General features: G+C 43.8%; 1 protein-coding gene across 16 annotated transcripts in view; it reads right to left on the reverse strand.

Moving 5' to 3' along the window:
- nav2a (neuron navigator 2a) overlaps positions 1-22,775 on the reverse strand; it is a 1,091,104-nt gene that overhangs the window by 284,523 nt on the left and 783,806 nt on the right. For 15 of the 16 annotated variants that reach the window (XM_072592781.1, XM_072592785.1, XM_072592776.1 and 12 more), the window contains 2 exons: positions 11,036-12,131; positions 6,666-6,781 (listed from right to left, as the gene is read on the reverse strand). In XM_072592781.1, the coding sequence (XP_072448882.1) occupies positions 6,666-6,781; positions 11,036-12,131 (1,212 nt within the window). Of the gene's footprint in view, positions 1-6,665; positions 6,782-11,035; positions 12,132-22,196; positions 22,266-22,775 lie in introns of those variants that run through there. The other variant, XM_072592783.1, reaches the window with a different exon arrangement.

Raw genomic sequence — 22,775 nt, forward strand, 5'->3', positions numbered from 1 at the left:
TCCAACAAAAACGTAAAGGGAGAGGAAAAATAATTGGACTTCCTGAGCAGACTGTAACACACAGAGTCAGGATTCAAGCTATAGAGAGAAAACAGCTATAAGAAAAAGCTGCAACAAAAATGGAGGCTGCTGGAAAATCTCAGTAGGTCTGATAGCACCTGTGGAGAGAGAAGCAAAGCTCATGTTTCCACTCCAGACAGCCTTTTTCAGAATTCTGTTCCTGAAGCGTCAACTCTGATTTCTCTCCACAGATGCTGCCAGACCTCCTGAGTTTTTTCAGCAACTACCTGGTATGGCAACTGTACCATTCAAGATCGGAGATGGTTACAGAGAGTGGTGAACTCGGCCCAGACAATCACAAAGGCCAACCTCTCATCTATAGAATCCATCTACCGGGTCTGCTGTCAAGGAAAGGCCGCCAGCATTCTCAAAGATCCATCCCACCCTGGCAATGTTTTTCTACAGCTTCTACCACTGGGGAGAAGGTACAGAAGCCTGAACACATCTACCAGCCAGTTTTGTAACAGTTTCTACCCTACTATTGTTAGAATACTGAATGGACTCACAAACTCTTAACATTCGCCTGTACCTGTGTTTTTGTTTTTGCTGCTGTTTACCTATTATTTACTTATCTACGCTACTTAACTCTGTGATCTGCCTGTATTGCTCGCAAGTCAAAGCTTTCACTGTGCCTCAGTACATGTGACAATATATTCAATTCAATTCAATTCATTCAATTCAATTTCTGTTTTTGTTCCTGATTTATAGCATCCACAGTTCTTTCTGTTTTTTTATCCAGCATCTGCAGTTCTGTTTTTCTTTAAATATTGCGTTATGACCAACAAGGATCTTAATGACAATGAATTTCAAACTTTTTTGAAGCTATGAGGCTACTGGAGCACAAGTAGGCCATTCAGCCTATCAATTCTACTCCATCACTCAGCGAGATCAGGGCTGATTTAATAATCCTTAACTCCACTTTCCTGCCTTTGCACCATTACCCCTGAATCCTTTACGGATTAAAACTCCATCTATTTCAGCCTTGAATTTATTGAATGATCCAGCCTCTGTGATCAAGAATTCCACAGATTTACTATCCTCTGAGAGAAACTAAAGCACTCCTCATCTCTATCCTAACTGGGTGACCGCTTACTCTGAGATTTTGCCCTCTGGACCTGGACTCTCCCATAGGGAGAAACAACCTCTCAGCACCTATCCTGCTAAGTCCCCAGGAGTCCTGTACAGTTTAATAAGGTCACCTCTCATTCTTCTAAATTCCAGTGCATTTTGACGTCACTGGGGTATTGCCCCAAGAGCCCTCTGATCTCCATTTTGGATGCTGTTGTTTTGTTCATCTGCCCTAACATTGCACTGTTAACTTAGACTGTGAAAGGAATTACTCTTCTTTTAATAATTTACTTCAGAAGTGTTCAACCAAGAGATAATGCAGAGAACAAAAGCTTGAATCTGTGCTTGTCCTGCGATGTTATACAGCTCGATGTAGGGGGATTGGAACACACAGTATTTACCCCATGAAATCTGGCCGAGCATCACAAAGAACAGGGGAAGAAAAAGGAACATTACTGTATTCCCTAATTGCTCAGAACTTGGAAAGGATGAAAGAGGGAACATCAACATTTTGCTGTGTTCCCTCAATTATCTCATAAATGGATAAAAGAGCTTGCCAATAGCTGAGCAAATTTAATCAGCCAGGAGCTAAAATCATACAGGCCTGGAGAGCACAAGGACCTATCCTTAGCTTCCACTGAATGAGCAAATGTTCACTGGGAGGCAGGAGAAGAGTGACCACCAGTCTCTATGTAAAAACAATGACTGCAGATGCTAGAAACCAGATTCTGGATTAGTGGTGCTGGAAGAGCACAGCAGTTCAGGCAGCATCCAAGGAGCTTCGAAATCGACTTTCCTGATGAAGGGCTTTTGCCCGAAACGTCGATTTCGAAGCTCCTTGGATGCTGCCTGAACTGCTGTGCTCTTCCAGCACCACTAATCCAGAACCAGTCTCGAGGTCCCTAACTTAGAGGAGGGTAACAGAACAGAAAAGAGCAGTGGTTTTCTCAACTGTTGGTATACCATGACTAGCATTAGGAGTGACCTTGTGGGGATGCTCTTGTTCAGATGTTCCACAGTTAAATCACCTATCAGACTAAACACTTCAGCAAGACAGCAGAGGAGCAATCAATACCAAAGGAACTGCAACCCAGCAGAGTCAATGCCTCTGGTAGCAGAAAGGACAGCAAAAATGAACCAAAATTGAGTTCAAAACTAAAAGAAAATACAGATTTGGCAATGCAGATTTTGAATACTGCTGGGAAAAAGTCATTTTTCTCTTTCACTCATCAGGACATTTTGTGAGAATAACAACTTAGAAGGGAAAACCAATGTTGGTACAACATGAGTGCTGAGTGGGTGGCAGGTGGACTCTGACCTATTGAGGCATTTGAATTAAGAATGCACCCATTAATGATAACTGACAGTTAACAGCCAAGCTTTTCCTGAGTTTCAAAACAGGCAGATTCACTCTGATAGATCAGGGTATTGCCCTGAGAAATAAGCCAGTGAATAGCAATCCCCTACTTTATTGAATTTCAATAACCATAGTGTGTGCATATTCATTTTGTCGGCAAAGAACAGGGCCCTGTGTATGACTATACGTAGCTTCTAGCAGATGTAATTGTGCTACACTGCAAGTCCAACTGACAATCTGAAAGTGCTTATCTATGTCATTCTTAGCACATGCAGGATTATTCAGCAAATGTTGTCCGATTGCAGAACCTAATCTTGGACACAATGGTGTGAGTGTTGCAAGCAGAGGCTGACTGGGTACAGTCAGGACCTTGCTTCATGCGAACAGCCAAAGGGACATGCTGCTTTGATGCAATCTGCCAGTTGCTAGATGTATGGACCTCACACTGGCATCACACCAGCAGTAAAATTCATCTACCACATTACTCATTTGGGTGACAGTCAGATCAGCTCTCTTGGCTTGACAGTAGCATCCTATTGATGGCATGCTGAGTTGCTGTGTAAAACATCTGTTACTCACACCTTTGAGACACCTCAACTTTCCAGGCAAAGCTTAGATACACAAAGCACATCACATGATCAAAGTGACAGTTTTAAGGCCATTCACGAGTTTGTACAAATACTCAGCAAGAAATGATCTGATCAGGGTTGTCATTAGATATGATGCAGAGCTGGGCTGAGGAGTGGCAGATGGAGTTCAACCCTGCCAAGTGTGAGGTTGTCCATTTTGGAAGAACAAATAAGAATGCGGAATACAGGGTTAATGGTAGGGTTCTTGGTCAGGTGGAGGAACAGAGGGATCTTGGGGTCTATGTACATAGATCTTTGAAGGTTGCCACTCAGGTGGATAGAGTTTGTAAGAAGGCCTATGGAGTATTATCGTTCATTAGCAGAGGGATTGAATTCAAGAGTCGTGAGGTGATGTTGCAGCTGTACAGGACTTTGGTTAGGCCACATTTGGAGTACTGTGTGCAGTTCTGGTCGCCTCACTTTAGGAAAGATGTGGAAGCTTTGGAGAGGGTGCAGAGAAGATTTACCAGGATGTTGCCTGGAATGGAGAGTAGGTCGTACGAGGATAGGTTGAGAGTTCTTGGCCTTTTCTCGTTGGAACGGCGAAGGATGAGGGGTGACTTGATAGAGGTTTATAAGATGATCAGAGGAATAGATAGAGTAGACAGTCAGAAACTTTTTCCCCGGGTACAACAGAGTGTTACAAGGGGACATAAATTTAAGGTGAAGGGTGGAAGGTATAGGGGAGATGTCAGGGGTGGGTTCTTTACCCAGAGAGTGGTGGGGGCATGGAATGCGCTGCCCGAGGGAGTGGTAGAGTCAGATTCATAGGCGACCTTTAAGCGGCATTTGGATAGGTACATGGATGGGTGCTTAATCTAGGATAGAAGTTCGGCACAACATCGTGGGCCAAAGGGCCTGTTCTGTGCTGTATTGTTCTATGTTCTATGTTCTATGTTCTATTATCCCACAGGCTGGCTTCAGTGGGCCTTTTCCAGCATCGGGTTTACACAGTGAACAAATTACCTGGACCATACTTACAAGTTTGATGGTAAAGTCAATCTTATAGCAACTGTAGGAATCCCAACGTGAAGGACCAGTGAAGGTGGTTTGCAATAGATGGCCCCTGCTCATTTCTCAGTTAACACAGCAAGGAAAGGGAGTTCAGTTGTCTGCCTCATTCTAAACATGTATTTAAGAGCAGGATGAAGACCATTAACACATTCTTAATGCATCTTCAGTTTGAAAAATAGCAAAGGGACCATCAATATATCAGAAATTTGCAAGGAGTAGGTTGTCATTACAACAAAGACATACGGACATTTTGTGATCATTGGGTTTAGTGGGATCCCATGGTATCACCGTCTATATGGTCATGAATGGCTTCATTCAAACTGAACTCAACTCTTGCCACTGATTTACAGTGGCCTGTCTAGATTGCCATAATATAGTACTACAGCACAAATATCTGTGGCTTCTTTCAATGGCTACATTAACTAATAGGCTAGCAATGGTTCATTTCTCAAGGCAATACTTTGGCCAATCACAGTCAACCTGCATGGTTTAAAATATAAACAAAGCTTGGCTGTTAACTGTCAATCAACATTATTGGGTGCATTCTTCAAGGTAATGCCTCTACCAATCAGAGTCCAACTTACCAATCAATAAACATGATAAATCAATACAACCTTGAGAAACAGGAACAGGAGTAGGAAGTTCAGCCCTCAAGCCCGCTCTGCCATTCAATAGAATTGAAGGTACACAAGCAGGAAGCTGGAAGAACACAGCACGCCAGGCAACATCAGTTGGTGGAGAAGTCAACATTATATCTGAAACACTGACTTCTCCACCTCTTGTTGCTGCCTGGCGTGCAATGTTCTTCCAGCCTCCTGCTTGCCTCTCTTAGATTTCAGCATCTGTAGTTTTTTTGTCTCTAAGGATCATGGCTGATCTGACATTCTTCACATCCATTATCCTATCCTTTCCACATAACCCTCGATTCCCCAACTGATCTATCTAACTCAGCCTTAAATATACACAGGGACACGGCCCCCACAAGGTCTCTGTGGCAAGGCATACTAAAGAGTCACAACTCTCTAACAGAAGAAATTCCTCCTCATCTCAGAGGTAACTTGGTGCCGCTTTATTCTGAGACTGTGCCCTCTGGTCCTAGCCTCTGCCATGAGGGGAAACATCCTCTCAGCATTTACCCGATCAAAGCCCTTAAGAATTCCATATATTTCAATGAGGTCAGCTCTCATTCTTCTAACCTGCAGTGAGTAGGCTCCAAAGATGTTTAACCTTTCCTTATCGGATAGAACATAGAACATTCCAGCGCAATACAGGCCCTTCGGCCCCCGAGGTTGCGCTGATCTGTGGAACAAATCTGAAGCCTATCTATCCTACACTATTCCATTATCATCCATGTTTATCAAATGACCATTTAAATGCCCTTAATGTTGGCAAATCTACTACTATTGGAGGCACGGTGTTCCACGTCCCTACTACTCTCTGAGTAAAGAAACTACCTCTGACATCTGTCCAAATCTATCAGCCCTCAATTTAAAGCTATGTCCCCTCGTGCTAGCCATCACCATCTGAGGAAAAAGGATCTCACTGTCCACCCTATCTAACCCTCTGATTATCTTATATGTCTCAGTTAAGTCACCTCTCAACCTTCTCCTTCATGAAAGCAGCCTAAACTCCCTCCATATTGGGGATCATCCTGGTGAACTATGTACAAATGTTGGTCTTACCCTTTCATTTGTGTTCTTGTGAAATGTCCTGATAGGTGCAAGATGAAGGATTTCGTCAAGATAGGTCCTTTTTTGATCAGTAAAGATATTTTCACTAGGTGAAATCTGCAGTAAGTCTTCTATTAATATCAATGCAGACTGGTAGAATACTTCAACAAAAAACATTGCCAACGTTAGCTATTACATGGGTTAATTGCATGAGCAGTCAGAGAGTTGACAACAAAAGCAAACTTTTTTTGTGCTTTGTGTTGGTGTCCTCAGCAAACACTGTGGAGCTCCGTACACTCTGAAAGGCTCCTAGGAACACTGACGGCAGCTCCCAAAAGTGCTAACAGCTGCCCAAACAAGAGCAGGAATAGCAATGCAGAGTTTTAACTTCGTGCACAGCAACCAAAATAAGAGAGAAACACTTGAGAGCAGGAATACTGAATACAAAATTTCAAGACGGATGGGCACAAATTGTGAAATGTGTTTATCCCCAGACAGTGATAAATATATAGATTTTGGCGATATCAGTTTGATATCGTGTGCCTTACAAAATGATGAAATGTGCTTTCTGGAAGAGCTGGGAAAATTTCTACATTTCTTTTGCATGCTCTATTGTGGTCATCACTGCACGAACTTTACATTAACAGTTGACCCAGCAGCAAAACTGAAAGACTCCACAACCACATCTGCACCAGGATACAATTTATCATTACTTCAGTAGCATAGGATCAAAATGTCAAACCTCTCAGTTAACCCAGAATCCATGTTTGCACAAAACTGCAAAATTCATAAATAAACAACCGTAAGCCTTTACTCTTTCAGCACTGATGCCTTATTAACGTACAGAAAATCGGGATCAATATTTACCAGGCAAATCTTCGATGCACGTCGTTTGTCCATTTTTGCTGTACAGAACAGTATCCATATTCACTCCCCCTGAGCCAGATTCAGTCATTACATTTCCTTCGTTGTCAGTCTGTGACCTAAAAAATAAAGCACTGTAAATATAAACCTGGTTTAATGGAGTGAACAGGGGACCCGTCTGCATAATTCATCGGTCCCTTACGAAGTAATCGCACAGAACCAGAAATGCAATCAACCATAGTTAAATCGGTTCCCTGCACACAAGAAAATTATTCGGTGAAGAACAACTCAAATTATCTACCTTTTGTAAAAGAAATGGCTTCAGTGGTTTACCAGATTAATGTTTAAAGTACAGAATTTAAACAAAACCCTACTGTAAAGGGTATTTGACTTCTGTCAATTACATTTGCATTCAGATTATTGCTTTCTCTCGACTTCCAGTTTCTTCTCTTTCATAAACATTTCATTTCACACCTTCTGTCCGAGCAGGAAGGGAGGATGTATCAGTTGTGAATGGATTCTAGCTCACCACTTGCTCCATATCCCACGAGTTTGAACCTGTTCTTTCTTCAACCACCACTCCACCCCCGCCCCCCCCACTCCGTAAAGCCACTTTTCAGTCTTCACTCAAAAAGAAAAATAATCAGGTCAGAGGAGGCAGCTGCACAGAGGACTGGGAGCCACTCCAAGGTAGTTACTGCAATAGAACCAAACAGCCCTGTCTTCCCAAGTCTTGGCAAAGCAACTGGATAAGGAAGAGGGAGGGCCGAGCCCCTTCAGGAGGTGTATGCCCATTCCAACACTAATGCAGAGTATTCAGACAACCCAGAAGCAAATTAATTGTCCTCCCCAAAGTTTTGTTGAAAGCATCTTCTACCTTTTGCTCAACCAACTGAAAATCCAGAATTTTTGTTTTAAATTTTAATGACAAAGGTGTCCCAGAGTACTGGTGAGTCCAGAACCAAGGCTCACAGTTTAAGGATACAGAGAGATGGTGACCAAACAGGTGGATGAGGGTACAGTGGTTGATGTGGTGTAAATTAATTTCAGTAAGGTGTTTGATAAGGTTCCCATGGTAGGCTATTGTACAAAATACGGAGGCATGGGATTCAGGGTGATTTAGCAGTTTGGATCAGAAATTCGCTAGCTGAAAGAAGACAGAGGGTGGTGGTTGATGGGAAATCTTCATCCTGGAGTTCATTTTCTAGTGGTAAAGAGCAAGGATCTGTTTTGGGGCCACTGCCATTTATCATTTTTTATAAATGACCTGGATGAGGGAACGTAAGGGTGGGTTAGTAAATTTATGAATGACATTAAGGTCGGTAGAGTTGTAGATAGTGCTGAAGGAGGTTGCAGGTTACAGAGGGACATAGATAAGCTGCAGAGCTGGGCTGAGAGGTAGCAAATGGAGTTTAATGTGGAAAAATGTGAGGTGATTCACTTTGGAAGGAACAACAAGAATAAAGAATATTGGGCTAATGGTAAGATTCTTGGTACAGTAGATGAGCAGAGAGATCTCAGTCTCCATATACATAGATCTCTGAAAGTTGCCACCCAGGTTGATAGGGTTGTTAAGAAGGCATACTGTGTGTTAGCTTTATTGGTAGAGGGATTGAGTTTCATAGCCACGAGGTCATGCTGCAGCTGTAGAAAACTCTGGTGTGGCTGTACTTGGAGAATTGCATAAAGTTTTCATCACTGCTTTATAGGAAGGATATGGAAGCTTTGGAAGGGTTCAGAGGCAATTCACTAGGACGTTGTCTGGTACGGAGGGAGTTTCTTATGAGGAAAGGCTGAGAAACTTGAGGCTGTTTTCGTTAGCGAGAAGTTGGTTGAGAGGTGAATTAACTGAGACATATAAGATAATCAGAGGGTTAGACAGGGTGGACAGTGAGACCCTTTTTCTGAGGATGGTGATGGCTAGCATGAGGGGACATAGCTTTAAATTGAGGGGTGATAGACATAGGACAGATGTCAGAGATAGTTTCTTTACTCAGAGAATTGTAGGGATGTGGAATGCCCTGCCTGCAACAGTAGTAGACTCATCAATTTTAAGGGTATTTAAATGATCACTGGATAAACATATGAATGAAAATGGAACAGTGTAGAATAGATATGCTTCAGATTGGCTCCACAGGTTGGCGCAACGTCAAGGGCCGAAGGGCCTGTACTGCGCTGTAATGTTCTATTTTCTTCTATGTTCTATGTTCTACAGGGCAGGCCAATTTGGGCTGAGATGAGGAGAAATGTCCTCACCCCCAGAGGGCAGTCAGCCTGTGGAATTCTCTACCACAGAAAACAGGTGAGGCCAAGATGTTGACTAAAGAAGGAGTTAGATATAGTTCTTAGGGCTAAAGGGGTCAAAGGGTATAGGGGAAAAGTGACATCAGGAGACTGAGTTGGAAGATCGTCTATTTTTGTATTGAATAACAGAGCTGGCTTAAAGGGCTGAATGGCCTCTTACTGTTCTGATTTTCAGTGTTCTCTTTTGCACCCTTCCTATCTCCTGCTTTGGGCAATGGCATATGTTCAGGTATTGCTGTCTGGTGCGTGATCTCAGTCCTTCAGTATTCTTGGCAACAGGCTAAACTCCACGTGTGAGTGTGCACTTCCTGTTTCCAGGTAGCTCCTGGGTTTGGATGTGTCGGGGGCAGAACAACGGAGCTGAGTGCCATGGTCTGATTTCCAGGCAGCCACAGAACCAAGCAGATTGCGTTGGTGAGCAGTCAGGATTGAGAAGACAATGCCGTTCCTCGTGGCTGGTTGATATTATTCTGAGGCAAGGAGAGAAGCAGAGGCCCCTTGTGACAGCCCAGCTGTTTCTGACAGCAGGAAACTCAACACAGAAAACAGAACCTGGAACCAACTCTCCATTTTGCTCAGGGAGTTGATAAAACAGCTTGAGCCAGTCAGGCAACACCAAGGGAGCTGGTCTGTCTGGACACAATGGGTATTAGATTAGATTACTTACAGTGTGGAAACAGGCCCTTCGACCCAACAAGTCCACACCGACCCGCCGAAGCGCAACCTGCCCAGACCCATTCCCCTACATTTACCCCTTCACCTAACACTACAGGCAATTTAGCATGGCCAATTCACCTCACCTGCACATTATTGGACTGTGGGAGGAAACCGGTGCACCCGGAGGGAACCCACGCAGACACGGGGAGAATGTGCAAACTCCAGACAGACAGTCGCCTGAGGCGGGAATTGAACTCAGATCTCTGGCGCTGTGAGGCAGCAGCGCTAACCACTGTGCCACCATGCCGCCCACGGTATTGAATATTGACTGTTTTCAGGGAGGAGTTAAATATAGTTCTTACAGCTTAAAGGCATCAATGTGTATGGGGGAGAAAGCAGGAACAGGAGAGTGAGTTGGATGATCAGCCATGATCATATTGAATGGTGGAGCAGGCTGAAAGGGCTGAATGGCCTACCGCTGCTCCCATTTTCTGTGCTTCTGCATAAAGGTTCAAGTCAATTTTTGTAATTGCAGATTGGGGAGCAGGAAATCAGTCAACATTTCATTCCCTGCTCCTGCTGGAAGTCTCCATGAGGAAATGACAGCAGAGGGTAAGAGAGGATTTGGCTGTGATCGTTACTGCAGTCGAAATGACCTCCCAAGTGGGACCGGGTTTACAGATCATCACTCAACAAAGTTTCTGGAGGATTGGCTGTGGTATTATCACCCATAAAGGCAACAGTCCTTCACAAACAAAGGGCTGGGGAAAATATGGGTGGAATAATTTAACTGGAATAACCTGGGATCCTCTGAGCAGTCATTCTTTTTAAGCTTTTGTGGAATGTGGGTGTCACTGGCTAGCCAGCAGTTTTATTGCCCATCCCTCATTGTCCTTGAGAAGGTGGAGGTGAGCTTCCTTCTGGAACCACTGCTATAGCTTGACCCACAATGCCATTAGGGAGGGAATTTCAAGATTTTGACCCAGCGACACTAAAGGAATGGCAATACATTTCCAAGTCAGGTTGGTAACAGTGACTTGGTGGGGAACTTGCAGGGGGCGGTATTCCCATGTCTTTCTAGATGGAAGTGTCGTGGGTTTGGAAGATGCTGTCGAAGGAGCCTTGGTAAATATCTGCACTGCATCTTGTAGATAGGACACACTGCTGCTACTGAGGTGGAGGGAGTGGATGTGGTGCCACTCAAGCGTGTATTTAATTATCAGAGAAGCAAATCATGGTAAATGCTATTGTGCTCTGAAGGGTCATCTACTCACCTACAACAAAGAATTTATTATTGCACATGTCCAATATCACATTTATCAAATTAAGACAAAACATTAGAATAGTTTATGGTGCACAGTGCTGAATAATTCCCACCTGGTAACATGTCAATGTTAAGATATGAGGCATACCTGTACATGAATGGAGCAACAGTGGCAGTGTTGGGGTGGTTGTACTGGTGTTGTGGGTGAGGTAGCTGTACACTGACTGTGTTGCTTCCTGTAGTTTGTGTTGTGCTGACTGTAGTGGCAGCCGGAACATTGTTACTGCTTGTCGGGGGTGTTCCTCCAGCCCCTTTCCCCTCTGAGGAGGCCAAACTACTGGAACTGGAATTCTTACTGTCCAACTGTGATTTCTGCAGTGAGATTCCAGCACTGAGTCTCGCACTGCGGGGTCGCTCAGTCTCTTTCACAGAAGCTTGGGCACTTGTAGATTTCCCTGTCGAGGTTTTTAGCCCTGGTTTTGGTATTCCACTTTGCTGAGGTGCAGGGGGATCCTTTTTGGCACCGTTCGATTTCCCTCCTTTCGGGATAAAGCTCGAGAGTTTGGAGGATTTTTTTGGCATTTCAGGAGCAGTGACCTGCGGCCCCTCTTTCAGCTCCTTTTCCAATTCAGCTTTATCAGGGCCAGATGTCCTTTTGGAGGCTTCCTTCGTTCTGTCTCTCTCTTTCTCCTTCTGCTTCTCTTTCTCTTTGTCGCTGCCTTTCGGGGAGTTTTTCTTATTGCTCAGGGCTCGGCTGATGGTTCTTTGTGCAATGCCTTTTAGTGCAATCTTTGGGCTGTTTGAGGCAGGTGCGGCATTGCTTACACATCTGACAGAGGGGTCTGATTCGCCGAGGTCCACACAATTGGAAGGGGCCTCCACCCTCTCACAGCTGCCATCGCGAGACCCTGAGTTCTCCAGGGTGGTCCCAACAGACTTGGAGCCACCTTTACTGTTGAACAGCTTCAATTTCTCCAGCATGGATTTCTGGCCATTGGCACCAGACTTGGGAGTGGGTTCAACCACTGGCTTTGGGGGTTCCTGTGGGGGCGACTTCACAGATAACATGGAAGACGTGGCAGTGTGCTTGGCATTGAGGGATTTGCTGCGCCAGGTCTTGGCTGAGTTTGGCTGGGGAATGGCAGACAAGCTCCCAGTGACACCGGCCGTGCTGCTGCTTGCTGAAGACTGGACATTCTCATTCATTCCGGGCTGTGAGACTGTGTTGTCTGCTGGCTCTGCAACTGAAACAGGAAACAATTGTAAGTGGAGCATGTTTGCAAACTCTCCTGTACCTTTAGCTTCTTTCCATAAAAGGCAAGCTCTCATTTAAATCACTTAAATCAGAGGACGGTCAATTTGTCTTGTCCTGGACACTACACTGTTAAATCTCTTGGCATTTTAAGTAAATATGTCATGTTTAATGTATTTTTCCAAAGATATGTTAACAGTAACAGACACTTCAGTGAAAGACAGTTTTTAAATTACAACCCTGTTTGCTCTCTGAAATATAAAAATAATCACATAACAACCAAAACAGGGTAGGTGAATGGAGCCTGATGGCTAGATTGCTTTGTTTGGAGACTGACAACACAATATATTTTTTTCTCTAACATTCATTCATGGGCCAGTATTTTATGTCCATTCTTGATGGCTCTGTTCAAGGTGCTGGCGAGTTGTCTTCTTGAACCCCTCCAGTGCTTGGGATATAGGGATATCCACAATGCTGTTAGGGAGGATCTTCCAGGATTTTGACCATGTCAGTTGATCAGACGTCATATAGTATTCCTGCAATGTGATAATGCCTTCAGGTGAGTTTTATTTCTGGAGTAAGTGGAACTTGAACCTGCATCTTCAGGCTCAGAGGTAGGGACACTACCACTGCACAACAACAGCTCCTAACTGAATGAATTTTATGCTGTGGGAATAACTTCACACTGGACACAGCATCAGCAAGTCTTTTCTACTAAATGCAGCATAAACACAAAATACTATTCCCCCTTAGCACCTTAAGAGGTAACAGAGCAGAAGCATAGTATTGCTTAGGCTACTAATCATCCACAGAAACAGCTCTAGTGAGCAAAGTCTCAAATCGAAGACCCATGAGTTATTAAATCAGTGAACTGCTAAACTACTCAGACCAGGCAGCCCTACGATTTGACCCACTATCTATTCAGAGGTAGCAGCTCACACACTGAGTTGGACTATAAAGTTCTTCTCAACACTATTCAATTTACAAGACAAAAGAGAACCCGGCTCTCACTCATAACCTCATAATCTTGGGCAAAGCAGCCAAGGGCACCTAGTCTATGTGCAACTATGCACAAAGAGAAATAAACTAGCAAGGGTAGCAACAGGGGCTAAAGGAGAGGTCAGAAAATGTCATCAATGTATTTGCACTTATATTACTGCTTTCCACTTCTCAGGTCAATCCAAATGCTTACAGGCAATGGTGTGTTTTAAGAAGACATCACTGATGTAAAATAGGAAACTCAACAGGCATTTTGTACACAGCAAGCTCTCACAATTAGTGATATGATAGGGTCAAATTAATAGGTTTTAATGATGTTGACATAAGTATAAATATTGGCGACAGCAAGGATAATCACCCAGTCTTCTTTGAAATAGTGCCATGCGATGTTTCAAGGCAACCTGAGAGAACAGACAGTGAGTCAGGTTTAACATCTCAATCAGAAGTCAACACCTTCCAATACTGCAACAGTCTCTTAGTGCAGTGCAGAGAGAGAGGGCAGTCTAGATTTGTATATTTAAGTCTTCTGTCTCAGAGAGAGTGCATTACCAACTGAGGTAGAGCTGACACCAAGGTAGACCGGGATTTCCCAATTAAGGTTTTTTTTCTTTAAATAGTCCTCACTTTTGACTTTGTCAGAAGCTTTTAGGCAGAGAGGCACTTGCTACTTTGTCTCAAAGGGTCAGAATTGAAGGTAGGTGAGGCTAAAAGAAAATGTCCACCGAGTGACGAACCAATGAACATGCCTCCAGTTTGTAGGCCAGCCATTTTCACAAGGGACGGGGGGGTGGGATGGGCACTGAGAAACCACCTGATCATATGAAGGAGACAGTTCTTTTCTTGTTTAATTCACTCATGGGATGTGCTCATCACCGGCTGTGGCCGGAATTCATTGCCTATCCCTAATTACCCACTCCGCAGTTAACAATCAGCCACGTTGCTGTGGGTCTGGAGTCACATGTCAGCCTGATCAGGTAAGGACAGCAGATTTCATTCCCTAAAATCATTAGTGAACCAGATGGATTTTTGCTGACAATTGAAAACAGTTTCATACTCATCATTATACTCTAAATTCCAGATTTTTATCGAATTGAAATTCCACCATCTACTGCTGATGGTGTTTTGCTCATTCGGAGCACAGATCCAGTCATGGTTTAGGACAGCTGCCAGATATTGACAGCAGTCAGATTTTACAAAACTGCATGGGTTAGAAGCAGGGGAAAGAGAAATAAAATAGTTTTGTCTTCCTGACAACTGATCATTACACGCTATCACATGAGTGTTATCAAAGGTCATTAAGTCATGACAGTGCTGTATTGGAGATGCAACACCCATTAAACAGTGGATGGAATTTAACTTCCCCTTAAAAAAGGCAAATTCATACAACCATAACAATTAGGAGCAGGAGTAGATCATTCTGCCTTCAAAATGCTCGGTCATTCAATAAGGTCATGGCTGATCTGATCACTCTAGATTTTCACTTATCCCTGCTGACCTTTCACCTCCTCGCTTCTCAAGGATTTACTTAACTCTGCCTTAAAAATATTCAAAAACATTACCTTTTTAATGAAGGGAGTTCAAAAGACTCTCGACTTTCTGTGAGAAAAAAAACCTCCTTATCTCTGAGTTCAGTCAGCCAATCCTTATTATTAAACAGTGTTTTTGATGCTCCCATGAGAGGGAACATCATTTACATACCCTCTCAGGAACTGGTATGCTTCAATCAGGTAATCTCTTATCTACTAAATGGACAGGGAGAGCAGATTTTACACATTTGAAGGAATAAACTTTTGCAAATATTTAAACATTGAAATATGTAAGATTTTTACAGGGGCTTGGCAGGGTAGATGCAGAAAGGTTGTCTCCCATTGTAGGAGAGTGTAGGACCAGAGGACATAATCTAAGAGTAAGGGATCGCACAGTTAAGATAGAGATGAAGAGGGCAGTGAATCTGTGGAATTCATTACTACAGAAGGGTGTCAAAGCTGGGTCATTAAGTAAATTCAATGTTGAGATAAGACAGGTTTTTAATGAGTGAGGGAATCATGGGTTATGGTGAAAAGGTAGGAAAGTGGAGTTGAGGATGATCAGATCAAGCATGATCTCAATAAATGGCGGAGCAAAACATTGAACAGAAAACATTCCAGCGTAGTACAGGCCCTTCGGCCCTCGATGATGTACCGACCTGTGGAACCAATCTGAAGCCTACCTATCCTACACTATTCCATTTAAATGCCCTTAACATTGGCGAGTCCACTGCTGTTGCGGGCAGACCATTCCATGTCCCTACAACTCTCTGAGTAAAGAAACTGTCTTTGACATCTATCCTATATCTGTCACCCCTCAATTTAAAGCTATGTCCCTCGTGCTAGCCATGACTATCCGAGAAAAAAGGCCCTCACTGTCCACCCTATCCAACCCTCTGATTATCCTGTATGTCTCGATTAAGTCACCTCTCAACCTTTATCTCTCTAATGAAAACAGCCTCAAGTCCCTCAGCCTTTCCTCATAAGGCCTTCCCTCCATCCTAGTAATTCACCTCTGAACCCTTTTCAAAGTTTCCACGTCCTTCATATAATTCAGTCATCAGAACTGCATGCAGTACTCCAACTGCATCCCACCAGAGTTTTGTACAGCTGCAACATGACCTCGTGGCTCTGCAACTCAATCCCTCTCCCAATAAAAGCTAACACACTATATGCCTTCTTAACAACTTCATCAACCTGGGTGGTAACTTTCAGAGAACTATGTACCTGGACACCAAGATTTCTCTGCTCATCTACACTACCAAGAATAATACCATTAGCCCAGTACTCTTTATTCTTGTTGCTCCTTCCAAAGTGAATCACCTCACACCTTTCCACATTAAACTCCATTTGGCATCTCTCAGCCAAGCTCTGCAGCTTATCTGTGTCCCTCTGTAACCTACAACATCCTTCAGCACTATCCACAACTCCACTAACCTTAGTGTCATCTGCACATTTACGAACCCATCCTTCTATGCCCTCATCCAGGTCATTTATAAAAAATGACTAACAGCAGTGGCCCCAAAACAGACCCTCGTGGTACACCCCTATTAACTGAACTCCAGGATGAACATTTCCCATCAACTACCATCCTCTGTCTTCTTTCACCTAGCCAATTTCTGATCCAAACCACTAAATCACCCTCAGTCCCATGCCTCCATATTTTGTGCACTAACCCCCAACTTATCAAATGCCTTACTGAAATCCATATACACCACATCAACTGTTTTACCCTCATCCACCTGTATGGCCATCTTTTCAAAGAACTCAATAAGGTTTGTGAGGAATGAACTACCCTTCACAAAACCATGTTGACTATTCCTAATCAATTTATTCATCTCTAGATACGCACAAATGAAATAATGCTCACAGGTCTATTATTTCCAGGGTTGTCTGTCCTCCCCTTCTTGAACAAGGGGACAACATTTGCTATCTTCCAGTTTTCTAGCACTATTCCTTTAGATAATGACAACAGAAATATCAAAGCCAAAGGCTCCACAATCTCCTCGCTGGATTCTCAGAGAATCCTAGGATAAGTCCCATCCAGCTCAGGGGACTTACCTATTTTCACACTTTCCAGATTTGCGAACACCTCCTCCTTGTGAACCTTAATCCTGTCTAGGAGGTAAAAACAATGACTGCAGATGCTGGAAACCAGATTCTGGATTAGTGGTGCTGGAAGAGCACAGCAGTTCAGGCAGCATCCAAGTAGCTTCGAAATCGACGTTTCGGGCAAAAGCCCTTCATCAGGAATAAATGAAGGGCTTTTGCCCGAAACGTCGATTTCGAAGCTCCTTGGATGCTGCCTGAACTGCTGTGCTCTTCCAGCACCACTAATCCTTAATCCTGTCTAGTCTAGTTGCCTGTATCTCAGCATTCTCCTCGACAACGTTAGTCTTTTTCCAATGTGCATACTGATGAAAAATATTCATTTAATGTTTCTCCTATCTCCTCTGAATTCTATGCACAACTTCCCACTGCTGTCCTTGATTGGTCCTAATTTTCCCTTAGTCATTCTTTGATTCCTGATATGCCAATAGAAAGTTTTAGGGGTTTCCTTGATCCTATCTGCCAACGACTTCTCATGTCCTCTCCTCGCTCTTCTTAACTCTTTCTTTCGGCCTTTCCTGGCTAACTTGTAACTCTCAAGCACCCTAAGGGAGCCTTCACGTCTCATCCCAACATAAGCCGCCTTCTTCCTCTTAACAAGAGATTCAACTTCTTTAGTAAAGCATGGCTCCCTCGCTCAACCATTTCCTCCCTGCCTGACAGGTACATACTTATTTAGGACATGCAGTAGCTGTTCCTTGAATAAGCTGCACATTTCAATTGTGCTCAACTCCTGTAGTTTCCTTCCCCATTCTATGCATCCTAAACCTTACCTGATCACATCATAATTGTCTTTCCCCCAGCAATAACTCTTGCCCTGTGTTTCACACCTATCTCTTTCAATCGCTAAAATAAAAATAACTGAACTATGGTCACAAGCACCAAAGTGCTCATCTACCTCCAAATCTAACACCTGGCCTGGTTCATTACCCAGTACCAAATCCAATGTGGCCTCGCCCCTTGTTGGCCTGTCTACATACTGTGTCAGGAAACCATCCTGCACACATTGGACAAAAACTGACCCAGCTAAAGTACTCGAACTATAGTGTTTCCAGTCAATATTTGGAAAGTTAAAGACCCCATAACAAATACCCTGTTACTATCGCTCCTATACAGAATAATCTTTGCTATCCTTTCCTCTACATCTCTGGAATTATTTGGAGGCCTATAGAAAGCTCCCATAGGGTGACCTCTCCTTTCCTGTTTCTAACCTCAGCCCATACTAACTCAGTAGTTGAGTTCTCAAATGTCCTTTCTGCCAGCGTAATACTGTCCTTGACTAACAATGCCACACCTCCCCCTCTTTTACCATCTTCTCTGTTCTTACTGAAATATCTAAATCCTGGAACCTACAATAACCATTCCTGTTCATGCTCTTTCCGAAATGGCCGCAACATTGAAGCCCCAGGTATCAACCCACACTGCAAGTCCACCCACCTTCTTTTGGATGGTCCTGGCATGAAGTAGATACACTTCAAACCACCTTCCTGCTCGCCAGTGACTCTTGAGACCTTGAAACCATATTTCTGACCTCGCTACTGTCAACCTCCTGGACACTGGAACTACAATTTAGGTTCCCACCCCCGTGCTGAATTAGTGTAAACCCTTCTGAATAGCACGAACAAACTCCCCCCTAGGATATTGGTACCCCTCTGGTTCAGGTGAAGACCATCCTGTTTGTAGAGGTCCCACCTAACCCAGAATGAGCCCCAATTATCTAGGTATCCGAAACCCTTCCTCCTGCACCATCCCTGTAGCCACACGTTCAACTCCTCTCTCTCCCTATTCCTCACCTCGCTAGCACATGGCACGGACAACAAACCTGAGATAACAACTCTGATTGTTCTAGCACTGAGCTTCCACCCTAGCTCCCTGAATTTCTGCCTTAAATCCCCATCTCTCTTCCTACCTACGTCACTGGTGCCTATGTGGACCACGACTTGGGGCTGCTTCCCCCTCCTCCTGAAAGATCCCAAAAACACGATCCAGAACATCAAGAACCCTGGCACCTGGGAGGCAACAATCAAGCGTGAGTCTCTCTCATTCCCACAGAACCTCCTGTCTGTCCCCCTAACTATGGAGTCTCCAATGACTAATGCTCTGCTCCTCTTCCCCCTTCCCTTTTGAGCAACAGGGACAGACTCTGTACCAGAGACCTGTGCCCCATTGCTCAACCCTGGTAAGTTGCTCCCCCCGCAAACAGTATCCAAACTGTATAATTGTTATAGAGGGGAACAGCTAAAGGGGATCCCTGCACTGCCTGCCGGTTCCCTTTCTGTCCCCTGACGGTAACCCAACTGTCTTTTTCTTTTACCTGAGGTGTGACTACCTCCCTGTAACTCCTCTCAAGAACCCCCTCCACCTCCCAAATGATCCAAAGTTCATCCAGCTCCAGCTCCATAATGCTGTTTCCGAGGGGCTGGAGTTGGGTGCACTTCCCGCACACTAATGGTGACCCTTACCTCCCACATTTGCAGGAGGAACATTCAACTGCCCTCACTTCCATTCCCATATTCTAAATTCCCAAAGAGACTGTAGAAAAATAAAGAATTTTAAAAAAAAACTATTTACCTTACCAATCCGGCGCACAGAACGGTTTTTGGTTAGAGGAGGAAGATGGGTGGGAGACATACCTGAGTAGTGTTTCAGGTAACATAATGACCCAAATATATTACCTCACTTACTCAGCAGTCCCGTGTCCGCTCCTGCTCAGTGCTCACTCTGCCTACTCACGAGGTAAGTTTATATAATTTTAATTTTTTTTCCCAGCAGGCCCCTGGTCCCCGCTGTCGCTCCTCCTACTGTTGCTGCTACTGGCAAAATGGAGCTCGATGGACTGAATGGCCTACTTCTCTTCTTAAGTCTTTAATTTATTTAATCTGTTCCCATTACTTTGATGTTTTCAGTTTGGACATCTGTTGGGTTAACAGTTATAAAATCTGCTTGTTTACTTGGGAGTTTCATGGGATCTTGGCTACAAGTGAACCAGTTAAACATTCCACATGGGCTTGGCTCATTTTCTTGATTCAACTGCTTTGAAGAATCTGTCTGCTTCCTGTGAGGATCTCAGTGGGCTAGTCAATGGCTTCCTATTGTATCGGGCTAACCAGGGGTAATGAAAGGGCATGTTAGCTCTGTTCAAAAAGTACATAATGGGTGAGGAACTTGAGTAATTGAAGGCCTGAAGGGTGATGGGAATGTAGGGTGAGGGTGAGGGAGTGAAGATGTGAGGGAGGGGTGGGCTTCAAAATGGTCAGAAAATACCCGTATAAAACTGTGCTGCTGCTGGCGTCGCAAGTGCTAGTCAGATTTGTTTGGGAACACAACTGGACATTTCCGCCAGCATGCTCTCGCCTTCGCCTTCATTCCTGCCTCAATTTGACCATTTATTTATCAGCCTTCAGATGAGAAGCGCGAACAGGACACGGGACTCGCTCAATTTGTTCGGACTCCCTGTTGCTACAGCCGACATGAAAAATTGGACCCACTACATCGGCACAGAAAGTATCTGTAAATAGTGAAAACCTGCAGCATTGGAAATTATCTCAGCAGAACCCTATGCCAACTATCATTCCCAATCTCCCAAGATAAGGTGACAGCAACTCTCCTCTTTGATAGGATATTAACTTACATTTATTGCTAATCCCTAATTGCTCTTGAGAGGGAGTGGCGAACCGCTGTAGTTCATGTGGAGCAGAGTTGACTTTCCTGTTTCCATTATGATACAATTGAGTATCTTACTAAGCCACTTCAGAGGGCAGGTCAGAGTCTACCACATTACTGGCTGGTCTGGAGTCACATGTAGGTCAGACCAGGTATAGGTGGCAGGGTTCCTTCCCTAAAGAACAGTGATTAATCAGACTGGGTCTTATAACAATCGATAATTACAACATGATTTTCCAGAGTTTTTAACAAAGTTTATATTCTGTCAGTTGCTATAATGGATTGCGAGTCCAGAGACATTGCCACTACGCCAATGTTCTTCAGTGTCTGTTAGGGTCTGTATTCACTCGAGTTTAGGAGGATAACAGGGGGATATGATTGAAGCATGAAAGATTCTAATGGTGCTGAACAGATTAGATGCGGAAAGGATGTTTTCCCTGCTGGGGTAGCCCAGTACAAGGATCCACAGTCCCAGGGTAGGCCATTGAGGCTGAGATAAGGAAAACATTCTTCATTCAGAGGGTGGTCAACCTGTGGAATTCTCTCTGACAGAAAGCTGTGGATGCCAATTCAACAAGAAAGAGACTGATGCATTTTTAGCGATTAATGATTAAAAGGTGTATGGAAAGACGACAGGAGTCTGGATGATCAGCCATGATCATATTTTATAGTGGAGCAGGCTCAAAGGTCTGAATGTCCTACTAGTTTCAATGCCTGCATAGAAACCTGCTGTTGATGGCCTGTTCTGCCATGTCTGGGCTCCAGTCAAAGCTGGTCCTGTGTTTGCTGATGCCCAGAAATATAATTTTCCAAAAGTGATTGCTGAATAATAATTGAAACCAGGATGCCTGGCTGGTTCTTATCCTACTGCCCAGCCAAAGCTCTCACAGGGGTGTATTGTAATGCAGTGCCTATAGGATGAGTTAACTCACTGACGTCTGACAACTTCAAGTCTGTACAACTCCGTCCCACCCGATATGACACATATTGCCGAAGGAGCCAGTTGGAAGAACATCCAGAACCTATTCTAATATTAAATGCAACAGACAGAGATGTAGCACGGACAGGCTGTTGCTGCTGCTGGCAAGATCTTAAGACTGGAGTTTAATATGAAACCTGGGCTTCAGGTCAGAGGTCACTTCTGTGAAGCAGTCAGTATGAAATTGAAATAGAGAGGAGAAGCATACACCATGCTTTTCCACATTCACTTTCCTTTTCTCTCTCCAGGGTTAATTAGCTGTAGTTTTGCCTCCAAAATAATCATGTTAAAATTAACTAAGTCGACCCTGGGCAAATACTGTGACAAAATAACGATGCCTCTGCACTTGTGGTGTGAATCCTCGCAGAGTGTTAACTTGGCCTGGAATTCACATGTGTGCAAGCAACAGGAATATCAACATTGAAGGAGATAACACCCTGTAACTCACCCAGGAAACTGGCAAAGCCAAACAGCTGTGTAACAGCCCCAGCCTCCCCCAACTCCTACCACACCTTCCATATGTGATAGGTGCCAAAAAAGGGTGATCTTTGCTTCTGTGTAAATGTCGAAGTATACAACATCATCAAAAATAATCCTTTTATTGCCTGTAAATGCAATTTCTTTAGCAGTGTAACACATCAGTGGTTTGAAATGTATTTCCTGAGCTGAATTGCGTAATTACAGTCAAAAATAATTCCAAAGAATGTGCATTTGTATTCATCTAAATTATATGCACAGTACATTTTGTTTAACAGCAGCATTGTAATAAAAGCTCACTTACCTGAGGGACAGCATCTTTAAATGAATTTCCTTCCAAGAGCTTTCGGAAGCATGCTCCAATGTATGCCGAGGTGAAGTATTTTATTATGCGTATGCTTAAGCTTCTTACCATGTATTTTGTGGAGCTGTTAGTATAAGTAAGATGCTGCTGATCACAGACAAAGTTTCTCAGTTTCCTTACAAATTGGCTCACAGATTCAGGATGGAGTGTGACGGTTAGACTAACGGCTGCTGCAACAGCCAGTGAAAATCAAAAAGAAACACCAGTTCACAGCGCACGCCTCCAGCACTGTCAAACGCCTATTTGGAAAAGATTTGCTTCACTGCCAAGAATGTGTGTGGACATTTATTATAATTCCCAGTTGTTTGATCGAAGCCAGACTTCTCTGATGTTTCAACTCACACAAATCCCCTTCTTGACTGCGTGCATATAATTTACTGAATAACAATTACAGACTGGATATCAGCCCAAACTACATGCCTGTTTAATGACATCATTAGCTGATGGGGGAAACGCACTGAAGACAGCATCAAGTTCAGTCAGCGATGTGGATGTAATACCTCACAGCAGTTAATGTCT

Source organism: Chiloscyllium punctatum, chromosome 22, assembly GCF_047496795.1.
Source record: "Chiloscyllium punctatum isolate Juve2018m chromosome 22, sChiPun1.3, whole genome shotgun sequence".
NCBI classification, from domain to species: domain Eukaryota; kingdom Metazoa; phylum Chordata; class Chondrichthyes; order Orectolobiformes; family Hemiscylliidae; genus Chiloscyllium; species Chiloscyllium punctatum.